General features: G+C 42.6%; 1 protein-coding gene across 7 annotated transcripts in view; it reads left to right on the top strand.

Annotated features, from left to right (window-relative positions):
* LOC115197051 (ATP-binding cassette sub-family C member 8-like) overlaps window positions 1-20,147 on the top strand; it is a 126,020-nt gene that overhangs the window by 43,506 nt on the left and 62,367 nt on the right. For all 7 annotated transcript variants that reach the window (XM_029758192.1, XM_029758193.1, XM_029758195.1 and 4 more), the window contains exons 7-11: window positions 2,490-2,678; window positions 6,884-7,048; window positions 7,964-8,119; window positions 16,507-16,641; window positions 17,710-17,872. In XM_029758192.1, coding sequence (XP_029614052.1) covers window positions 2,490-2,678; window positions 6,884-7,048; window positions 7,964-8,119; window positions 16,507-16,641; window positions 17,710-17,872 — 808 coding nt within the window. The remainder of the gene's footprint in view (window positions 1-2,489; window positions 2,679-6,883; window positions 7,049-7,963; window positions 8,120-16,506; window positions 16,642-17,709; window positions 17,873-20,147) is intronic.

Below are 20,147 nucleotides of genomic sequence, written 5' to 3'. Positions count from 1 at the left end.
ATCAGTGACTCGCTCCTGCAGGTTCATGCCCTACAACATCCGTAGAGGACGACCTTTCCTCACACAAGATACGGCACAGGTCCTAATCCAGGCACTTGTAATCTCCCGTCTAGACTACTGCAACACTCTGTTGGCTGGGCTCCCCGCTTGTGCCATCATACCCCTGCAGTTTATCCAGAATGCCGCAGCCCGCCTGGTGTTCAAACTTCCCAAGTTCTCCCATGTCACCCTGCTACTCTGCACCTTCTTACCTTCAGGTTATGCTCAAACCCAAAATCCCATCCAGAGCACTCCGTTCCACCACCTCTGGTCTCACCACCTCTGGTCTCTTACTTTGTTGATGGAAAATGTATTTTATACTATTGTGATGTGTTGTCTCACCTAGCTATCTTAAGATGAATGCACTCTGGGGTGGGTTGAAACAAGTGTAGGGTTAAAACAAGCATATGTGTATTTACACTACAGTACAGCACTAGGGTATGAACAGAACATCTGTTCGTTGCTGTCAAACTAGAAACCATATGCATAAATACATATTTGGATTTGGCTGAGATGGGGCCCAAGGGAAAATGGCCATAGGGTCTGATTATGACAGTTAGTGTGTAGTGACAAATCCTATATGAGCTAGAACGCATGAATGTCTTGGGACGTGACGTGCACATTTGTATCCATGAAACAGGAAAGTCACACACACCAAGGTCAATTTCAGAAGTCGGAAGAACCAAATTTGGTTTATTTGTTTATTTATGTATCTGCCCCTGTGCTCTCTGCATCAAAAAGCTTGACCAGAGGCTGCCTCCAAGCCAGGACCTTCACCCCCTAGAGAGGAGTGGGAAAGCCAGGACACACACACTTGCACATGCGCACACACAGACCGAGAGGCTGTGGCTTGTTTACTACTCTAGCCAGAGTAGCCAGACGCTCTCTCTGATCATCACAAACTCTAAATGTGTAAACATCACACAACGCATTGTCAGCGGCATGGGTATAACTACAATAAATAGTTTAACATACAAAATGTTTGGCCTCTGAATATTTATCCTTCATACAGTATACATGGAGGGTTTAAAACCTTTGTTTAAAATATTGAGATCAGACAAATATTTTGACTGCACACAAGTGCCTGAATGCTGGTGTGTTGTAGGATCTGAGCTAATCTCTTCTGTGAGGTCACAGTACCCTAGGATTAAAACTGAACTCATGAGATGGCAGAACTGGGAGGACATCATTACTAGGGAACCACTGAGATGAGAAGCACTAGAACTACTTTCTTCTCCTTCTTCCCTCATTAAACACTGAATCCCAAGATGCAACAGAAACAGCGAGCCAGCAGGGGTTCCATGCTTGTCCTAGTTCTGTAGTTTTTTTTGTGTGGCTGGTTCACTGCTCCTGATCAAATTGGGTATGCAGTTGTCTTTTTCCCCCGGCCAATTACTTTTTCATGTCATGTTAACAGCCTTTTGATGTATGACCTAGTTTTTCTGTTGGAAGACATTTTTTTAGAAAGAACTGACCGTGAGAGCCGCTGCAATACAGCAGAAATGTATTCCGATTCCTTAATAGGAACTTAGATAGCACTTTACATGAATCCTGCACAGCAAATTCTCCAGTGTTAAATCCAACACTGGTCCGGTGTCAATATGGGTCCACACATTTCGGTATTAAATTAACACACTGCTTAGTGTAAAGCCTTATTTGTATATTTCACAGGGTGCCTTGCCTTTCTGATGAATTGTAGTTACCACCCGTGATTGTATTTGTTAGTGACAGAGAAATGGTTGTTGCACTCAGTTTTCTTTGACCTGTTGCCTTCACCAAGTGAGATTATAAGCAGATCCATTATGATTTAAATTGTATTCTTCAACACAATACAAGTAGTTAATAAAACCTTATTTTGAGGGCCTAGTTTTACCCTAATACAGTGGCCTGAATCTCATGGTTTTCAGGCCTGCAAGTCACATTATGATGGCTTGCAAAGTGAAGTGTAATTCCTATTGGAATCCAACCAGAGTGGGGATATCCAACGTTTGGAATTTGTATTCACCCACAACCTGCATTCAGAATGACTTCTGGATTGGGGAGAAGAAGATATGAAACTACCTAAACCATCTAAACAAGGAACAACCATTTCAGTAACGAGTGCAATAAATCCAAGTAACCAATTTGGATCAAAATGTTCTATGCTATTTATATTTGAGTAGCATAAGATTCATAAAAATAATAGATATTGAAACAAACAGTTAGAACAATGAACCTGCAATGGAGCACGCTGTGAAATATAACAATGGGCGTGGTTTTGGTTTAACACTGGTTATTAACACCAACACAGTGTGTGTTAATTTAACACTTACACAGTTCATTTAACACCTGAATCAACACAAGAAATGTTAGACTGAACTATCAACTCTAGTTAACACTGGCCAATTTGCTGTGTGATTTTTCACTTTTTTACCTGATATACTGTAATCATGATGTTCTTCCTCTTGCAGAGGCCTCTGGGCTCCATGCCGCAGGACCCTAAGTGGATCTGGAGGGCCCTATGCCAGGCGTTTGGACGTCCCCTCATCATCAGCATCACCTTTCGCTTCCTGGCGGACCTGCTGGGCTTCGCTGGGCCTCTCTGTATCTCTGGCATCGTCCACCACATCAGCAAGGAGAATCACACCATACAGCCCCCGGTGAGAATATATTATTTATTATTATATTATTATTTTTTTGTTTACATGGCAGCTAAAAGCTGAATTGTGTATACATCAAGAAATGTAAGAAAACAAAGTAAATCAATCAATGTTAGCTAATCAAGAAAGTTCGGAAGTCAGATGGATGGGTCAGAGGTAGCTACAGATTCTAACACCAGATAATGTGATTCATCCGCCCAAAATCTGACCATTATACTGGTAGTTACAGGTGTGGCTAATTTGGGGGTTTAAATAACATTATCTGGTGTTAAAATCTGTAGGTAGGTCAGGAGGAGAGAGCATCTCCGTCACAGCCAGAGATGGGAAAAATATCCATCAGAATGTACAGTATCTTGTAACAAATACAAGATACTCTAAAAACCAATGTATCAAACTAAAATACTAACTACTTTTGCAAAGTATTGTATTTACATTAAATACAGGTATTTTGTCATTTCAAAATACAAAATACAGTTGCAAGTACAGGCCTTCACTACAACAACATTCTCTGTAACGGTAACATACAAAAAAACGTGTTACTTGCTATGACTGTGATATGTGGTTGTTTATCTACCTTGGTTGAATGCACTGACTGTAAGTCGCTCTGAATAAGAGTGTCCGCTAAATGACCTAAATGTAACAATTACAAAAAACAATAGGTATTATTATTATTGGCCTTGTTTCGGGGGCAGAGCACATTACAATAATACCAAGTGTTCATTTTTACATTTAGGTAATTTAACAGACTTCTGATACCATTGCAGGGTGAAAGAGAGACACAAAATTGATGGTCAGGAGGAGTAGGGAGCATCTCAGTCAGCCAAATGTATCTTGTAGCAAATACAAGACAGTCTAAAGACCAATGTTTCAATCTAAAATACTAAATACTTTAGCAAATGATTGTATTTACATAAAATACAGATATATTGACATTTCTAAATACAATACAAGTACACGCCTTCACTACATCATAACGGTAACAAAACTATGTTAAGACTAATACCAGTGAAGGGTGAGAGGGGGACACAAAATTGTGAACCGCTATAAAAAAAAAATATTTTGAAAGTAGAAATTAGAGGTTTCGAAAGTATCTTGTTCCAAAATGCATTGGATTGTGGTTCAGGCTGGTGAAATACAAATGACAAAATACTCAAAAGTCATTTAAGTACGTATTTAAAATACATGTAACAGAAATACTGCCCATCTCTGGTCACAGCTAGGGAGTTAGATACAGACAGCCCACACGTATACTTAGAGATGGGCAGTATTTATGTTACGTGTATTTGAAATATGTATTTTAATTACTTCTGAGTGTTTTGTAATTTCAATTACACTGGGTTGAACTACACTACAATGTATTTTGTATTTTCAAAATACAAAATACTTTTCTATTCCATTTTTTTTATAGCGGTTCACATTTTGTGGCCCCCCTTTCACCCTGTGTTGGTATCACAAGTCTGATAGCACTATGGTGTGATAAAAAACGTCTGCTAAAAATGAACAATTGTAAAGCATGCTGAGTATTATGCCAGTGAGCTCCACCCAGTATATTCATTTTCACATATAATTTTACATTTTGGTCATTTACTTGCACAACTAAGGCAGTTAAACAACAACATATCACGGTCATAGTAAGTAAAACCTTTTTGTAACCGTTAGTGAGAATGTTGTTGTTGTTTGTGCCGGCTACTTGTTTTGTTTGTGCCGGCTACATGTATTTTAATTAACTACATTACAAAATATAAGTATTTTGTAGTTTATTTTGATACATTGATCTTTATGGTATTGTCTATCTGTATTTTGTCATTTTTGCCCATCCCTGCAAACACTGATGGGCAAGGACACACATACAGTTGAAGTCGGAAGTTTACATACACCTTAGCCAAATACATTTAAACTCCGTTTTTCACAATTCCTGACATTTAATCCTTCTAAAAATTCCCTATCTTAGGTCAGTTAGGATCACCACTTTATTTTAAGAATGTGAAATGTCAGAATAATAGTAGAGATAATGATTCATTCCCAGTGGGTCAGAAGTTTACATACACTCAATTAGTATTTGGTAGCATTGCTTTTAAATTGTTAAACTTGGGTCAAACGTTTCGGGTAGCCTTCCACAAGCTTCCCACATTAACTTGGTGTTTATACTTGCGTACTATTGTTTGTACAGATGAACGTGGTACCTTCAGGCATTTGGAAATTGCTCCCAAGGATGAACCAGACTTGTGGAGGTCTACAATTTTCTTTCTGAGGTCTTGGCTGATTTCTTTAGATTTTTCCATGATGTCAAGCAAAGAGGCACTGAGTTTGAAGGTAGGCCTCGAAATATATCCACAGGTACACCTCCAATTGACTCAAATGATGTCAATTAGTCTATCAGAAGCTTCTAAAGCCATGACATCATTTTCTGGAATTTTCCAAGCTGTTTAAAGGCACAGTCAACTTAGTGTATGTAAACTTCTGACCCACTGGAATTGTGATACTGTGAATAATAAGTGAAATAATCTGTCTGTAAACAATTGTTGGAAAAATTACTTGTGTCATGCACAAAGTAGATGTCCTAACCGACTTGCCAAAACTATAGTTTGTTAACAAGAAATTTGTGGAGTGGTTGAAAAACGAGTTTTAATAACTCCAACCTAAGTGTATGTAAACTTCCAACTTCAACTGTAGGTGCATGCACGCAAACACACACATCTCCCGTTTTTTAAAAGGTCAGGTCCTCCAAAAGGAGGACACACTTATCCTCAAAGGTGAACTCCTCATTTTAAGCCAATGAAGTATTTATGAGGCTAATGACTGGCGACCTCACTGTGCTGCTTTCTGTCTGTCGGTCTGTCTCAAACTCTCATATTCCACTCAGAGCAGACAGGACATGGACGCATCTGTCAGATCTCCTCTCCTGCTGTAATAATAGATCCTCCGTTTGTTGTTTGAAAGTCACAGAGTTGCGTAATGGAATATTGCTGATTTGGCTCAGTAACAGTAGAAGTGTTCTGTAGCTACTTGTAGAAAGCATAAGGTAAATGCCTTCTTCCGAAGAAAATGTATTTTATGATTTTGTCAGAGGTTACGAAACTGAATATCTAAAAGAGGAGCTGATTTGGAAACATGTTGTCTGTAGACACTCATAGAAGGCAAACAGCATTCTTTTCTGGCTCTGGCTCCATCTTGTCATTGTGTTTGGGCTGAGGGTAGACTGAAATAGTCGCCCCTGGAAGAGATTAAAGAGTGCTGTCAAGCTAAAAACTATGCCATGAGACTGTAGGCTGACAAGAAAAGGAGGTGTAGTCAACTATTGATAAATGCAATGGCTTGGAACTTCTCAATAAGTTGTTGTGAATCCGTGCAATGGAGCGTCCAGATGTCCAGAGAAAAATGGAAAGCTGGAACTTGAAGGGCAGTGTACTCAAACAAAGTATTCATTTACATTCATTTGACATACATTTAGGACAGGAGTCGACTGTATACCATTAAAGATTGTGAAATGTCTCTGTGTGTGAGCGTGTGAAAGAGAGAGCGAGAGACGGCAAGAAAGAGAGGGAGAGACGGGGAAGAGGGAGAGAGTGTGAGAGAGAGACTTGCCAAATTATATCTAAGCTAGAATGACCTGTCCTAGTTTTAATGGCTCCTCAGAGATATGAGAAAAAATGTATCTTTCTCACCTGAGACCCTTGACTGCATAATCCAAGGCTAGGGACAGCAGCTGAAGGATGACTTCTGTCATTGATTGAACTTCCTGAAAATAGTGGATTTGATACAGTATGACCCCAACCTTGGTGTGATTCACTGGGAGAACTGAATGACTCTAAAGACAACCTTCATCATTACAGTACAGCCAGAAAGAGGGAGAGTGTGCCAAGAATAGCTGGCATGATCAAGAGTGTTAGATAAGAAAGATACAGCAGATTTCTTTTAAGTAGATTGTTCATTGATCATCTTAAGGAATGTGTGGGAGTTATTTTTCTCAGCGTGGTAGGAATGAATGTAATTTCCTTATAGAAAATCAAACCATTTTCCCCTCTGATGTACATATTCTCTTTGAGAGATTTTGAACATGTGATGAGAGTCACAGTCAGACTCACCGTATGTGTTTTCTTTGATCCGTTGCCCTCCCTGCAGGCAGCTCCTGTCTATGTGAGTAGGATATTGACTGGGGGTACTGACTGACTGGGTCAATGTCTGTGTCTCTCGCTTGCTTTCAGATAAAGCTGCTGGGGGTCTACTTTATCTCCTCCCAAGAGTTCTTGGCGAATGCATACGTGCTGGCCGTGCTGCTGTTCTTTGCCCTGATCCTGCAGAGAACCTTCCTCCAGGCCTCGTATTATGTGGCCATCGAGACGGGCATCAACTTACGAGGGGCTATACAGGTACTGTACTGTAGGCCTATATACAGTAGGGACCGCATCGCAAAAATGATCTCTCATTCTCTATAACTTAGAAACAGGGGATTAGTGTTACAAAAGCATCTGTAGTATCAATACATCAATTTTGTACAGTATGCCTGTCTATGGAAGAAATGCAGCAGAGCTCATAGAGAGTACAGTCATACATTGTCAATATATTCAATAACATACAGGTAACTGCCGAAGTAAAGGAAACATCAACATAAAGTGTCTTAATAGGGCATTGGGCCACCACGAACCATCAGGACAGATCCAATGCTCATTGGCAGTGTCTGGAGGGATGCGACGCCATTCTTCCACGAGAAATTCCATAATTTGACATTTTGTTGATGGTGGTGGATAACGCCGTCTCAGGCGCCGCTCCAGAATCTCCCATAAGTGTTCAATTGGGTTGAGATCTGGTGACTGACTGACACACACACACACACACACACACACACACACACACACACACACACACACACACACACACACACACACACACACACTTTATTAAACACCCTATGCTCCTTCGAGTCCCCTCTTTCCAAAACAATGGGCAATTGGGCATTTTTATACATGACCCTAAGCATGATGAGATGTTAATTAACTCAGGAACCACACCTGTTTGGAAGCACCTGTTTTTATCCCACTGTCACGACTTCCGCCGAGGTCGGTCCCTCTCCTTGTTCGGGCGGCGTTCGGCGGTCGATGTCAGCGGTCTTCTAGCCATCGCCGATCCACCTTTAATTTTCCATTTGTTTTGTCTTGTTTTCCCGCACACCTGGTTTGCATTCCCTCATTACTCGTCTTGCATATAACCCTCTGTTTCCCCCCATGTCTGTGTGTGGAATTGTTATCTGTTTCCCTATGATGTGTCTGACTGACTTCTCCTTCCAGACTAAGATCTACAATAAGATCATGCGGCTGTGCACCTCCAACATGTCCATGGGAGAACTGACAGTGGGACAGATCTGCAACCTGGTAGCCATAGATACCAACCAGCTCATGTGGTTCTTCTTCCTCTGTCCCAACCTGTGGGCCATGCCAGTCCAGGTAACACTATTCTGCTCTCCTGTACTTGGTTAGGTTCTATTCAGCTGTATTTAATTATATTCTATCTGGGTATATTCTGTTTGGTTCAAGTCTACAGTATACTGAAAAGGGATTGCTGTAAATTTGACAGTATCTCACAGGCAGTAAAGAGGCAAATAAGTTACTATATTTCATATTGCAATACACCTACTGTAACCTAAATACAGTATCAAAGCAAGTACTTTGTAATGACACAGAGTACACTACTGTAGAATTGACTGTATTGTACTTTAAAAAGTAAATGGACCAGTTCAATTGGTACAGCACTCTCACTAACGGGTTTTGAATTTCACTGTATTTTACTGTAATTACATGGGATTAGTGCATGCAGGTTGTTTGCTAGGTACACATTACGGCATATCAACAATAAATTATATCACTTTAAATAACATACCAGCTCAATTGGTACAGCACTCTCACTAACAAGTAGAACAAATAATAGCCTCTTACAAGGCACTCCTCAAATGATGTTAAGGAGCCAGCAACAACAATACCATGCACCCTCTAATGCACCCTCTAATGCACTGTAAAACAAAATCAAATCTGTTGTTTTTACAGTAACTTACCGGCAGCCAGTTACCTGTAAGTTACTGTAAATCAAGGTACAGTATGTTTCCGTAAATTCCAAAGAAACTTTAGTTTAACAGTACATTACTGTAAAGTTTAGGATAATATACTGTATTTTTCTAAAAGCTATAACAAGAGCAAGGTATTGTATTTCATTTGAAAACAGCATAACATTTTGTAAAAGCAGAATATTTCAGGTCATCCCACCCCCCTAACCTTTGAACCCCTAACAGCTAATTACATGGGTGAAAGCACATGATAATTGTTTTTATATAGAAAACAGATCATGAGAAGATGGCCAACATGAAGAGATCAAATGTGGGCCAAAATATACTACAGAGAAGGCATTCTGTGGGCCTATAGAACATAATTGACAGCAGAATCCTGCCAGGATTTTATTTACAGTGTGGTCAAAAGGTTTTTGGAACTCTAAAAATACAGTACGGTACTGTATTCTGTCGGATGGACTTGCAGAACCATTCGAAATATATAAATTATTTCCCCGCCCACAAATCTTCCCACAATGTTCCATAATTTACAGTATGCTGCAATAAAATGTTTCACAGTATTTTACTGTTGATAATATCCAAAATTACAGTATAAATGACCGTTTTCCATTACAGTGTATTCTAGTCTAATCTACTATATCAAAGGCAGGATATGAGTCACAAGGGTAGAAAAGACAGACGGGCAGAAAAGAAGCACAGCAGAAGCCCTATGGATTTGAAATTAATGTATGGCATACTGTATATTATAACAGAATAGTGTGACCTTCAGGTTTATGCTCCATGGCATGTATAATTCATGTTAAGCAGGGATGATCTCTCATATCCCATCTCTAAATCTATACATAGGAAGGTGTTCGGGGAAAACACACAAAAATATAAACACAACATGTAAAGTGTTGGTCCCATGTTTCATGAGCTGAAATAGAAGATCCCAGAAATTGTCCATACGCACAAAAAGCTTATTTCGCTCAAATTTTGTGCACACATTTGTTTACATACCTTGTAGTGAGCATTTCTCCTTTGCCAAGATAATACATCCACCTGACAGGTGTGGCAAATCAAGAAGCTGATTAAACAGCATAATCATTACACAGGTGCACATTGTGCTGGGGACAACTAAAGGCCACTCTAAAATGTGCAGTTATGTCACACAACGCAATGCTACAGATGTCTCAAGTTTTGAGGGACCGTGCAATTGGCATGCTGACTGCAGGACTGTCCACCAGAGCTGTTGCCAGAGAATTGAATGTTCATTTCTCTACCATAAGCCGCCTCCAACATCGTTTTAGAGAATTTGGCATTTGCCGGGCGAAAGTAAGCATCCAGCCAGTACGGGTTGTGCCAGCTATACGCTCGAGACCTCCAGTGCGCCTCCACGGCCCAGTATATCCTGTGCCTGCCCCACGTACCCGGCCTCCAGTGAGTCTATCCAGCCTGGTACGCCCTGTGCCTGCTCCTCGCACTTGCCCTGAGGTGCGTGTTACCGGTCTGGCGCCACCTATGCCAGCCCCACGCATCAGGCCTCCAGTGTGCCTGCCCAGTCAGGGGGGTCTTGTTCCTGCTCCCCGCACTTGCCCTGAGGTGCGTGTTACTAGTCTGGCGCCACCTGTGCCAGCCCCACGCATCAGGCCTCCAGTGCGCATTCCCAGTCCAGAGCTTCCGGTGACAGTTCCCAGTCCGGGGCTTCCGGCGACAGTTCCCAGTCTGGAGCTTCCGGCGACAGTTCCCAGTCTGGAGCTTCTGGCGACATTTCCCAGTCCGGAGCTTCCGGCGACATTTCCCAGTCCGGAGCTTCTGGCGACAGTTCCCAGTCCGGAGCTTCCGGCGACAGTTCCCAGTCCGGAGCTTCCGGCAACAGTTCCACAGTCCGGAGCTTCCGGCGACAGTTCTACAGTCCGGAGCTTCCGGCGACAGTTCTACAGTCCGGAACCTCCTTAGACGGCCCACAATCCGGAACCTCCTGAGACGGCCCACAGTCCGGAACCTCCTGAGACGGCCCACAGTCCGGAACCTCCTGAGACGGCCCCCAGTCCGGAGTCTTCAGCGACGTCCCCCAGTCCGGAGTCTTCAGCGACGTCCCCCAGTCCGGAGTCTTCAGCGACGGTCCGCAGCCCGGAACCTCCAGCGGCGATGATCTACAGTCCGGTTCCTCCTCCAACGATCCACGGTCCGGTGGTACAGAAACAGAGGGATCAGCGGGCGGAGCGGGGGTTACGCCCCGAACCGGAGCCGCCTCCTCTGCTGGAGGATCCGCTGGATAATAAGGTTCTGTGTACTGCACCAGAGCCGCCATAGACACTTGTCACCCTCCCTTCCCCTCTCCTCCCTTTTTTTGGGTTTTCTTTTGTTGTTTACTTGCATTCGGAGTCTGCACCTTTCGGGGGGGGGGGGTACTGTCACATCCTGACCATAGTAAGTTGTAATTTTCTATGGTAGAGTTGGTCAGGGTGTGACAGGGGGGTTTTCTAGTTTCGTTTTTCTATGTTGTTATGTTATGTTCTAGTTTTGTATTTATATGTTGGGTTGTTCTAGTTTTGGTATTTCTATGTTGGGCTTTGTTTGAGATGATCTCCAATTAGAGGCCGCTGGTCATCGTTGGCTCTAATTGGAGGTCATATTTAAGTTGGTGTTTGTCTCACCTGGGTTTGTGCGAGATTAATTTTGAGTAGTGTATGTTTCACCTCTGCGTCACGGTTTGTTGTTTTTTGTCATTCAGTTTATTTATGTATTGCATAGTTTCACAGTATAAATAAAATGTGGAACGACACACACGCTGCACTTTGGTCCGCTTCTCCTTACGACAACCGTGACAGCAGGATCATCTTAGACCAGCCACCCGGACAACTGATGAAACTGTGGGTTTGCACAATCAAAGAATTTCTGCACAAACTGTCAGAAACCGTCTAAGGGAAGCTCATCTGTGTTGTTTGGTGTCGTAACCGACTTCAGTGGGCAAATGCTCACCTTCGATGGCTCTTCACGGATGAATCCTGGTTTCAACTGTACCAGGCAGATGGTATGGCATCGTATGGGTGAGCAGTTTGCTGTCAACTTTGTGAACAGATTAAATTTCACAGGTGTAGACCTTACAGTGAAATGCATACTTACAAGCCTTTAACCCACAATGCAGTTCAATAAATAGTGTTCAGAAAATATTTACTAAATAAACTAAAGTAAAAAATAAAATGGAAAGTAACACAATAAAATTACATAACAATAACGAGGTTCCGAGCCAATGTAAGTAGGGGTAAAATGACTATGCATAGTTAATAAACAGTGAGTAGAAGCAGTGTAAAACAAAGGGGCGGGGGGGGGGTCATCAATGTAAATAGTCCAGGTGGCCATTTGATTAGTTGTTTAGCAGTGTAATGGCTTGGGGGTAGAAGTTGTAAAGGAACCTTTTGGACCTAGACTTGGTGCTCCGGTACCACTTGCCGTGCGGTAGCAGAGAGAACAGTCTATGACTTGGGTGACTGGAGTCTTAGAATTTTTTTTCGGTCTTCCTCTGACAGCGCCAAGTATATAGGTCCTGGATGACAGGAAGCTTGGCCCCAGTGGTGTATTGGGCCGTATGCACTACCCTCTGTAGCACCACTGTAGCACCTCTTCACGACTGTCTTGGTGTGTTTGGACCATGATGTGGACACCAAGGAACTTGAAACTTTCCACCCACTCCATTACAGCCCTGTTGATGTTAATGGTGGCCTGTTATGCCATCCTTTTCATGTAGTCCACGACCAGCAGCATACCACCCTGCATCCAACTGCTGGCTTGCTTCTGATGCTAAGCAGGGTTGGTCCTGGTCAGTCCCTGGATGGGGGACCAGATGCTGCTGGAAGTGGTATTGGAGGGCCAGTAGGAGGCACTCTTTCCTCTGGTCTAAAAAATATCCCAATGCCCCAGGGCAGTGATTGGGGACACTGCCCTGTGTAGGGTGCTGTCTTTCGGATGGGACGTTAAACGGGTGTCCTGACTCTCTGAGGTCATTAAAGATCCCATTGCACTTATCGTAAGAGTAGGGGTGTTAACCCCGGTGTCCTGGCTAAATTCCCAATCTGGCACTCATACCATCACGGCTGTCTAATCATCCCCAGCTTACAATTGGCTCATTCATCCCCCTCCTCTCCCCTGAAACTATTCCCCAGGTCGTTGCTGTAAATGAGAATGTGTTCTCAGTCAACTTACCTGGTAAAATAACGGTAAAATAAAATAAATAAAAAAAATCTCCTTTGTCTTGCTCACATTGAGGGGGAGGTTGTCCTGGCACCACACTGCCAGGTCTCTGACCTCCTCCCTATAGGCTGTCTCATCGTTAACAGTGATCAAGCCTACCACCGTTGTGTCGTCAACACACTTAATGATGGTGTTGGAGTCGTGCTTGGCCATGCAGTCGTGGGGGAACAGGGAGTACAGGAGGGGACTAAGCACGCACCCCTGAGGGGCCCCGGTGTTGAGATTAGCGTGGCAGATGTGTTGTTGCCTACTCCTACCACCTGGGGGCGGAACATCAGGAAGTCCAGGATCCAGTTGCAGAAGGAGGTGTTTAGTCCCATGGTCCTTAGCTTAGTAATGAGCTTTGTGGGCACTATGGTGTTGAACGCTGAGCTGTAGTCAATGAACAGCACTCTCACATAGGTGTTCTTTTTGTCCAGGTGGGAAAAGGCAGTGTAGAGTGTGATTGAGATTGCATCATCTGTGGATCTGTTGGGGCGGTATGCGAATTGTAGTGGGTCTAGGGTTCCCGGGATGATGGTGTTGATGTGAGCCATGACCCGCCTTTCAAAGCGCTTCATGGCTACCGACATGAGTGCTACAGGGCAGTAGTCATTTAGGGAGGATACCTTCGCATTCTTTGGCACAGGGACTATGGTGGTCTGCTTGAAACATGTTGGTATTACAGACTCGGTCAGGGAGAGGTTGAAAATGTCAGTGAAGACACTTGCCAGTTGGTCCACACATGCTCTGAGTACACGCCCTTGTAATCCGTCTGGCCCAGCGGCCTTGTGAATGTTGACCTGTTTAAAGGTCTTTCTCACATCGGCTACGGCGAGCATGATAACACAGTCGTCCAAAACAGCTTGTGCTCTCATGCATGACGTTAGCGGAACGCCTCGCCAATATCCAATGATAGAGCGTGGCGCGAATTACAAACACCTCAAAAATCCCAAAACTTCAATTTTTCAAACATATGACTATTTTACACCATTTTAAAGACAAGACTCTCCTTTATGTAACCACATTGTCCGATTTCAAAAAGGCTTTACAACGAAAGCAAAACATTAGATTATGTCAGGAGAGTACCCAGCCAGAAATAATCACACACCCATTTTTCAAGCTAGCATATAATGTCACAAAAAACAAAACCACAGCTAAATGCAGCACTAACCTTTGATGATCTTCATCATGTGACACTCCTAGGACATTATGTTATACAATACATGCATGTTTTGTTCAATCAAGTTCATATTTATATCAAAAACCAGCTTTTTACATTAGCATGTTTTGTTCAGAACTAGCATACCCACCGCAAACTTCCGGTGAATTTACTAAATTACTCACGATAAACGTTCACAAAAAACATAACAATTAAAGAATTATAGATACAGAACTCCTTTATGCAATCCCGGTGTCCGATTTTAAAATAGCTTTTCGGTGAAAGCACATTTTGCAATATTCTGAGTAGATAAATTGGATTACCTTTGCTGTTCTTCGTCAGAATGCACTCCCAGAACTTCTACTTGAACACCCAATGTTTTGGTTCCAAATAATCCATAGTTAAATCCAAATAGCTGCGTTTTGTTCTTGTGTTCAATACACTATCCGAAGGGTGACGCGCCGGCGCGTATCGTGACAAAAAAAATCAAAATATTCCATTACCATACTTCGAAGCATGTCAAACGCTGTTTAAAATCAATTTTTATGCGATTTTTCTCGTAAAATAGCGATAATATTCAGACCGGGAGACCTTGTTTTCGTTCAAACACTGAAAATAGAAAATGGAGTCTTCACATGCACGCGCGCACCAGTGTCATTGTTCTCAGAACGACCACTTTCCAAAACCCCTACTGTTTTTCGCCCAGGGACTGCAGAGTCATCATTCCCCGTTCTGGCGCCTTCTGAGAGCCTATGGGAGCCTTAGAAAATGTCACGTTACAGCAGAGATGCTCTATTTTCGATAAAGAGGCTATAGAAGGCCAAGAAATGGTCAGACTGGGCACTTCCCATATAGAATCTTCTCAGGTTTTGGCCTGCCATATGAGTTCTGTTATACTCACAGACACCATTCAAACAGTTTTAGAAACTTTAGAGTGTTTTCTATCCTAATCAAATAATTATATGCATATTCTAGTTTCTGGGCAGGAGTAATAACCAGATTAAATCGGGTAAGTTTTTTATCCAGCCGTGAAAATACTGCCCCCTATCCTAAACAGGTTAAGTGTTTGCCTCGAAGCCAGCATAAAAGGCATTTAGCTCATCTGGTAGGCTCGTGTCACTGGGCAGATCGTGGCTGGGTTTCCCTTTGTAGCCTGTAATAATTTGCAAGCCCTGCCACATCCGACGAGCATCAGAGCTGGTGTACTAGGATTCAATCTTAGTCCTGTATTGACGGTTCGTGTGAGGGCATTGCGGGATTTCTTATAAGCGTGCGGATTAGTGTCCTACTCCTTGAAAGCGTGCGGATTAGTGTCCTACTCCTTGAAAGCTCTAACCTTTAGCTCGGTGCGGATGTTGCCTGTAATCCATGGCTTCTGGTTGAGATATGTATGTGCGGTCACTGTGGGGACGACGTCGCCGATGCACTTGTTGATGAAGCCGGTGACTGAGTTGGTATAGTCCTCAATGCCTTTGGATGAATCATGGAACATATTCCAGTCTGTGCTAGCAAAACAGTCCTGTAGCATACTGTAGTATCCGCGTCATCTGACCACTTCCATATTGAGCGAGTCACTGGTACTTCCTGCTTTAGTTTTTGCTTGTAAGCAGGAATCCTGAGGATTATGAATTATGGTCAGATTTGCCAAATTGGAGGGTGAACAGAGAGCCCTGTGGTGGTGGGGTTATGGAATGGGCAGGCATAAGCTAAGGACAATGAACACATTTAAATTTTATCAATGGCAATTTGAATGCACGGAGAACATGTTTGGGATGCTCTGGATCGACGTGTACGACAGTGTTCCATTTCCCATCAATATGCAGCAAGTTCACACAGCCATTGAAGAGGAGTGGGACAACATTCCACAGGCCACAATCAACACCCTGATCAACTCTATACCAAGGAGATGTCGCACTGCATGAGGAAAATGGTGGTCACCAGATACTGACTGGTTTTCTGATGTTTTAAGTGTCTGTGACCAACAGATGCATATCTGTATTCCCAGTCATGTGAAATCCATAAATTAGGGCCTAATGAATTTATTTCAATTGACTGATTTCCTTATATGAACAGTAACTCAGTAAAATCGTTGAAATTGTTGCATGTTGCATTTATATTTTTGTTCAGTGTAGTATGCTAGTATGGGTATTCGGACACGGAAAGTTTCTCCTACCTCTCTCTCAAGGTCAAAGGGAGACAGGTTAATGGCATATTGTGTTTGTGGGTGCGCTTGCGTGTGTGCGAGTATGTGAAAGTCAGAGCGAGAGAGAGAAGCTGCGATTCACTCATGTTCCATTCATTTGCATGTCCAATCAGATGTGCAATCTAATATTTTCCCTGATCTCAACATTTCCCAAGGTTGAACATGCCCAAACAACATTCTCTATTGTATTCTCCAGATCATTGTGGGGGTGATTCTGCTCTACTACCTCCTGGGGATCAGTGCTTTGATTGGGGCCACAGTCATTGCTGTACTGGCCCCTGTCCAGTACTTTGTGGCCACCAAGCTGTCCCAAGCACAGAAGAGCACCCTGGTGAGTGATACAGTGATACAGATTTCAGGAAAGTATTCAGACCACTTGACTTTTTCCTCAAACTTTGTTACATTACAGCCTTGTTCGAAAATGGATTAATTAAAAATCCTCAGCAATCTACACACAATACCCCATAATGATGAAGCGAAAACTATTTTTCAAATGTATAAAAACAGAAATACCTTATGTAAATGAGTATTCAGATCCTTTGCTATGAGACTCTAAATTGAGCTCAGGTGCATCCTGTTTCCATTTATCATCCTTGAAATGTTTCAACAACTAGATTGGATTTACCTGGGGTAAATTCAATTGATTGGACATGATTTGGAAAGGCACACACCTGTCTATATAAGGTCCCACAGTTGACAGTGCATGTCAGAGCAAAAACCAAACCATGAGGTCGAAGGAATTGCCCATAGAGCTCTGAGACAGGATTGTGTCAAGGCACAGATCTGGGGAAGGCTACCAAAAAATGTCTGCAGCATTGAAGGTCCCCAAGAACACAGTGGCCTCCATCAATCTTAAATGGAAGAAGTTTGGAACCACCAAGACTCTTCCTAGAGCTGGCCTTGCTAGAGCTGGCCTTGCTCCCCATCCAACCTGACAGAGCTTGACAGGATCTGCTGAGAATAATGGAAGAAACTCCCCAAATACAGGTATGCCAAGCTTATAGCATCATACCCAAGAAGACTTGATGCTGTAATCACTGTCAACCATAATCTCTTTATTAAACACGTAACATGTCTTTCTGCTTTGTCTGCCTCTCTTTCCAAATACACTGCTCATTTCTATAAACCATGCTACAGTGTGTATCTCACTGGCTTAATTGTCTGAGATGAAATACTGTATCTTTCATGGCAATCATATTGTTCTGACATTCGTGTGTGTACTATGGTATAGGACTACTCTGTTTGTCTGTGTTATGATACTGTACATGAATACTCCAGTCATTCAATCAATCACATTTATTTAGCAGAACTGCAAGCAATGCAGATGTTTGCGTGTATTTTGATATAGAAATACTCTAGTCATTCAGATGTGTGTGTGTGTGTGTGTATCATCCTAAAGGAGTACTCCAGTGAGCGGTTGAAGAAGACTAATGAGCTGCTGCGGGGCATCAAGCTGCTGAAACTGTACGCCTGGGAACACATCTTCTGTCACAGTGTGGAGGAGACCAGGGGCAAGGAGCTCACCAGCCTGCAGGCCTTTGCCCTCTACACATCCATATCTAGTAGGTTACCTTACCTCCCTCTACACAGCCACATCTAGTAGGTCACTTTGCCTTTACTTTACCCCTTCCACCAACTAAACAACACCCAAATAGGTGATGGACTTTTAGCATGCAGTACAAAGAATTGTTCAGTTCTCACTAGCCTCTGTGGACAATCACGTAGCAGACCAAGGGAAGCTGATTCACTCATTGGAGAGGAAAATGCCCTACACAAAAATGTTACCCCTCTCAACTCTGCATCAGTCCTACTACAATATGTAAATGTGAGAACATCTCGTCTTACATTTAAGATTCTGCCATCGCAAATTATTTAGCAAAATCAACAATTCCCTGCATATATCCAATCACCGCACAAACAGTGAAATCACTGCAATATTACCGCATTCAACTGTACGATCAGTTGAATGTCAGGCACTTGTACAGATGTGTATGTTGGAACATTGGTACATTGTGAGAAGCAACCCGTCTGTCTACAACACATTTGTTTTTTTGCCCTAGCACTACACAGCTGATTCAAATAACCAACTCATCATCAAGCTTTGATGATTTGAATCAGCTGTGTAGTGTTAGGGCAAAAAACAAAATGTGTACCAAGGGGGGGGGACTGACTTTGGGAAACACTGTTCTAGACAGACTGGGTGCCTCCCACAATGTACCAATGTTGCAACATACACACCTGTACATGTACCTGGGACAGAGAGGATTAAGAACAGGGAAGACCGTCACTACCTTATCCGCTTGTTGCCCTAGAGTAAACATCCCTGCCGGACGCAAAGTAGTAGCTAGCTAGTTAGCAAGATGGGGGAACGCAGAGGTTATTTTTAATGAGTGCATTTTGTTTGTTTGCATCATCTACCTTCACTAAAACCACGGCAAAGTTTTGCCTGTAAACTTTGGTTTTGAATCCCGACGTTCTGAGATGTCTGCCTACAGGCTACAGAAAGAGTTAGACTTTTCATGCTTGGCCCCCCTACCCAAACTCTGGATTTTTTGGGGGGAGAGTTGTTTGTCTGAAGAGGACCCTCCCCGAAACAATTTGTTTTCGAAGAAATGTCCAAAAGAATCTGACATCCTCCCCAGACATAGTGATGTTGCTCTAGGTCTGGGATTTCCAAGACTACTAGCTATCACTAGCTAACAGGAGACTACTAGCTAACAGGAGACTACTAGCTATCACTAGCTATCACTAGCTAACAGGAGACTACTAGCTATCACTAGCTAACAGGAGACTACTAGCTATCACTAGCTATCACTAGCTAACAGGAGACTACTGGCTATCACTAGCTAACAGGAGACTACTAGCTATCACTAGCTAACAGGAGACTACTGGCTATCACTAGCTAACAGGAGACTACTGGCTATCACTAGCTAACAGGAGACTACTGGCTATCACTAGCTAACAGGAGACTACTGGCTATCACTAGCTAACAGGAGACTACTGGCTATCACTAGCTAACAGGAGACTACTGGCTATCACTAGCTAACAGGAGACTACTGGCTATCACTAGCTAACAGGAGACTACTAGCTATCACTAGCTAACAGGGAAGAACTTATAATACATACATGGCTCCTAGCCTCCCATGCATAGGCTACTTTCTGTCACGAACACTAAACTGAAACTAAATAATGTAAAAACTAAATAAAAATGTTTTATCAAACTAAAACTGAATAAAAAATAGTAAATCAAGTCGGGAGAATAACTTAAACTAAAGTGAATATGAAATAAAAATCTAAAAATGAATAGAAATAAAAAATGTATACTGAGTCCCATGTTTCATGAGCCGAAATAAAAGATCCCAGAAATTGTCCATACACACACAGCTTATCTCTCAAATTTTGTGCTCACATTTTTTTTTTACATCTGTTAGTGAGCATTTCTTCTTTGCTAAGATAATCCATCCACCTGACAGGTGTGGCATATGAAGAATCTGATTAAACAGCATGATAATTACACTGGTGCACCTTGTGCTGGGTACAATTAAAGGTAATTCTAAAATGTGTAGTTTGGTCACACAACACAATGCCACAGATGTCTCAAGTTTTGAGGGATGCTGACTGCAGGAATGCCCACCAGAGCTATTGCCAGAGAAATAAAATGTTAATTTCTCTACCATAAGCCTTACAACCGCAGACCACGTGTATGGTGTTGTGTGGGCGAGCGATTTTCTGAAGTCAACGTTGTGAACAGGGTGCCCCATGGTGGCGACGGGGTTATGGTATGGGAAGGCATAAGCTACGGACAACGAAGACAATTGCATTTTATCGTTGGCAATT

Source organism: Salmo trutta, chromosome 7 (assembly GCF_901001165.1).
Source record: "Salmo trutta chromosome 7, fSalTru1.1, whole genome shotgun sequence".
NCBI classification, from domain to species: Eukaryota; Metazoa; Chordata; class Actinopteri; order Salmoniformes; family Salmonidae; genus Salmo; species Salmo trutta.
Note: the sequence above shows the minus strand (reverse complement) of the source record. Positions and strands in the feature narration are given on the sequence as shown.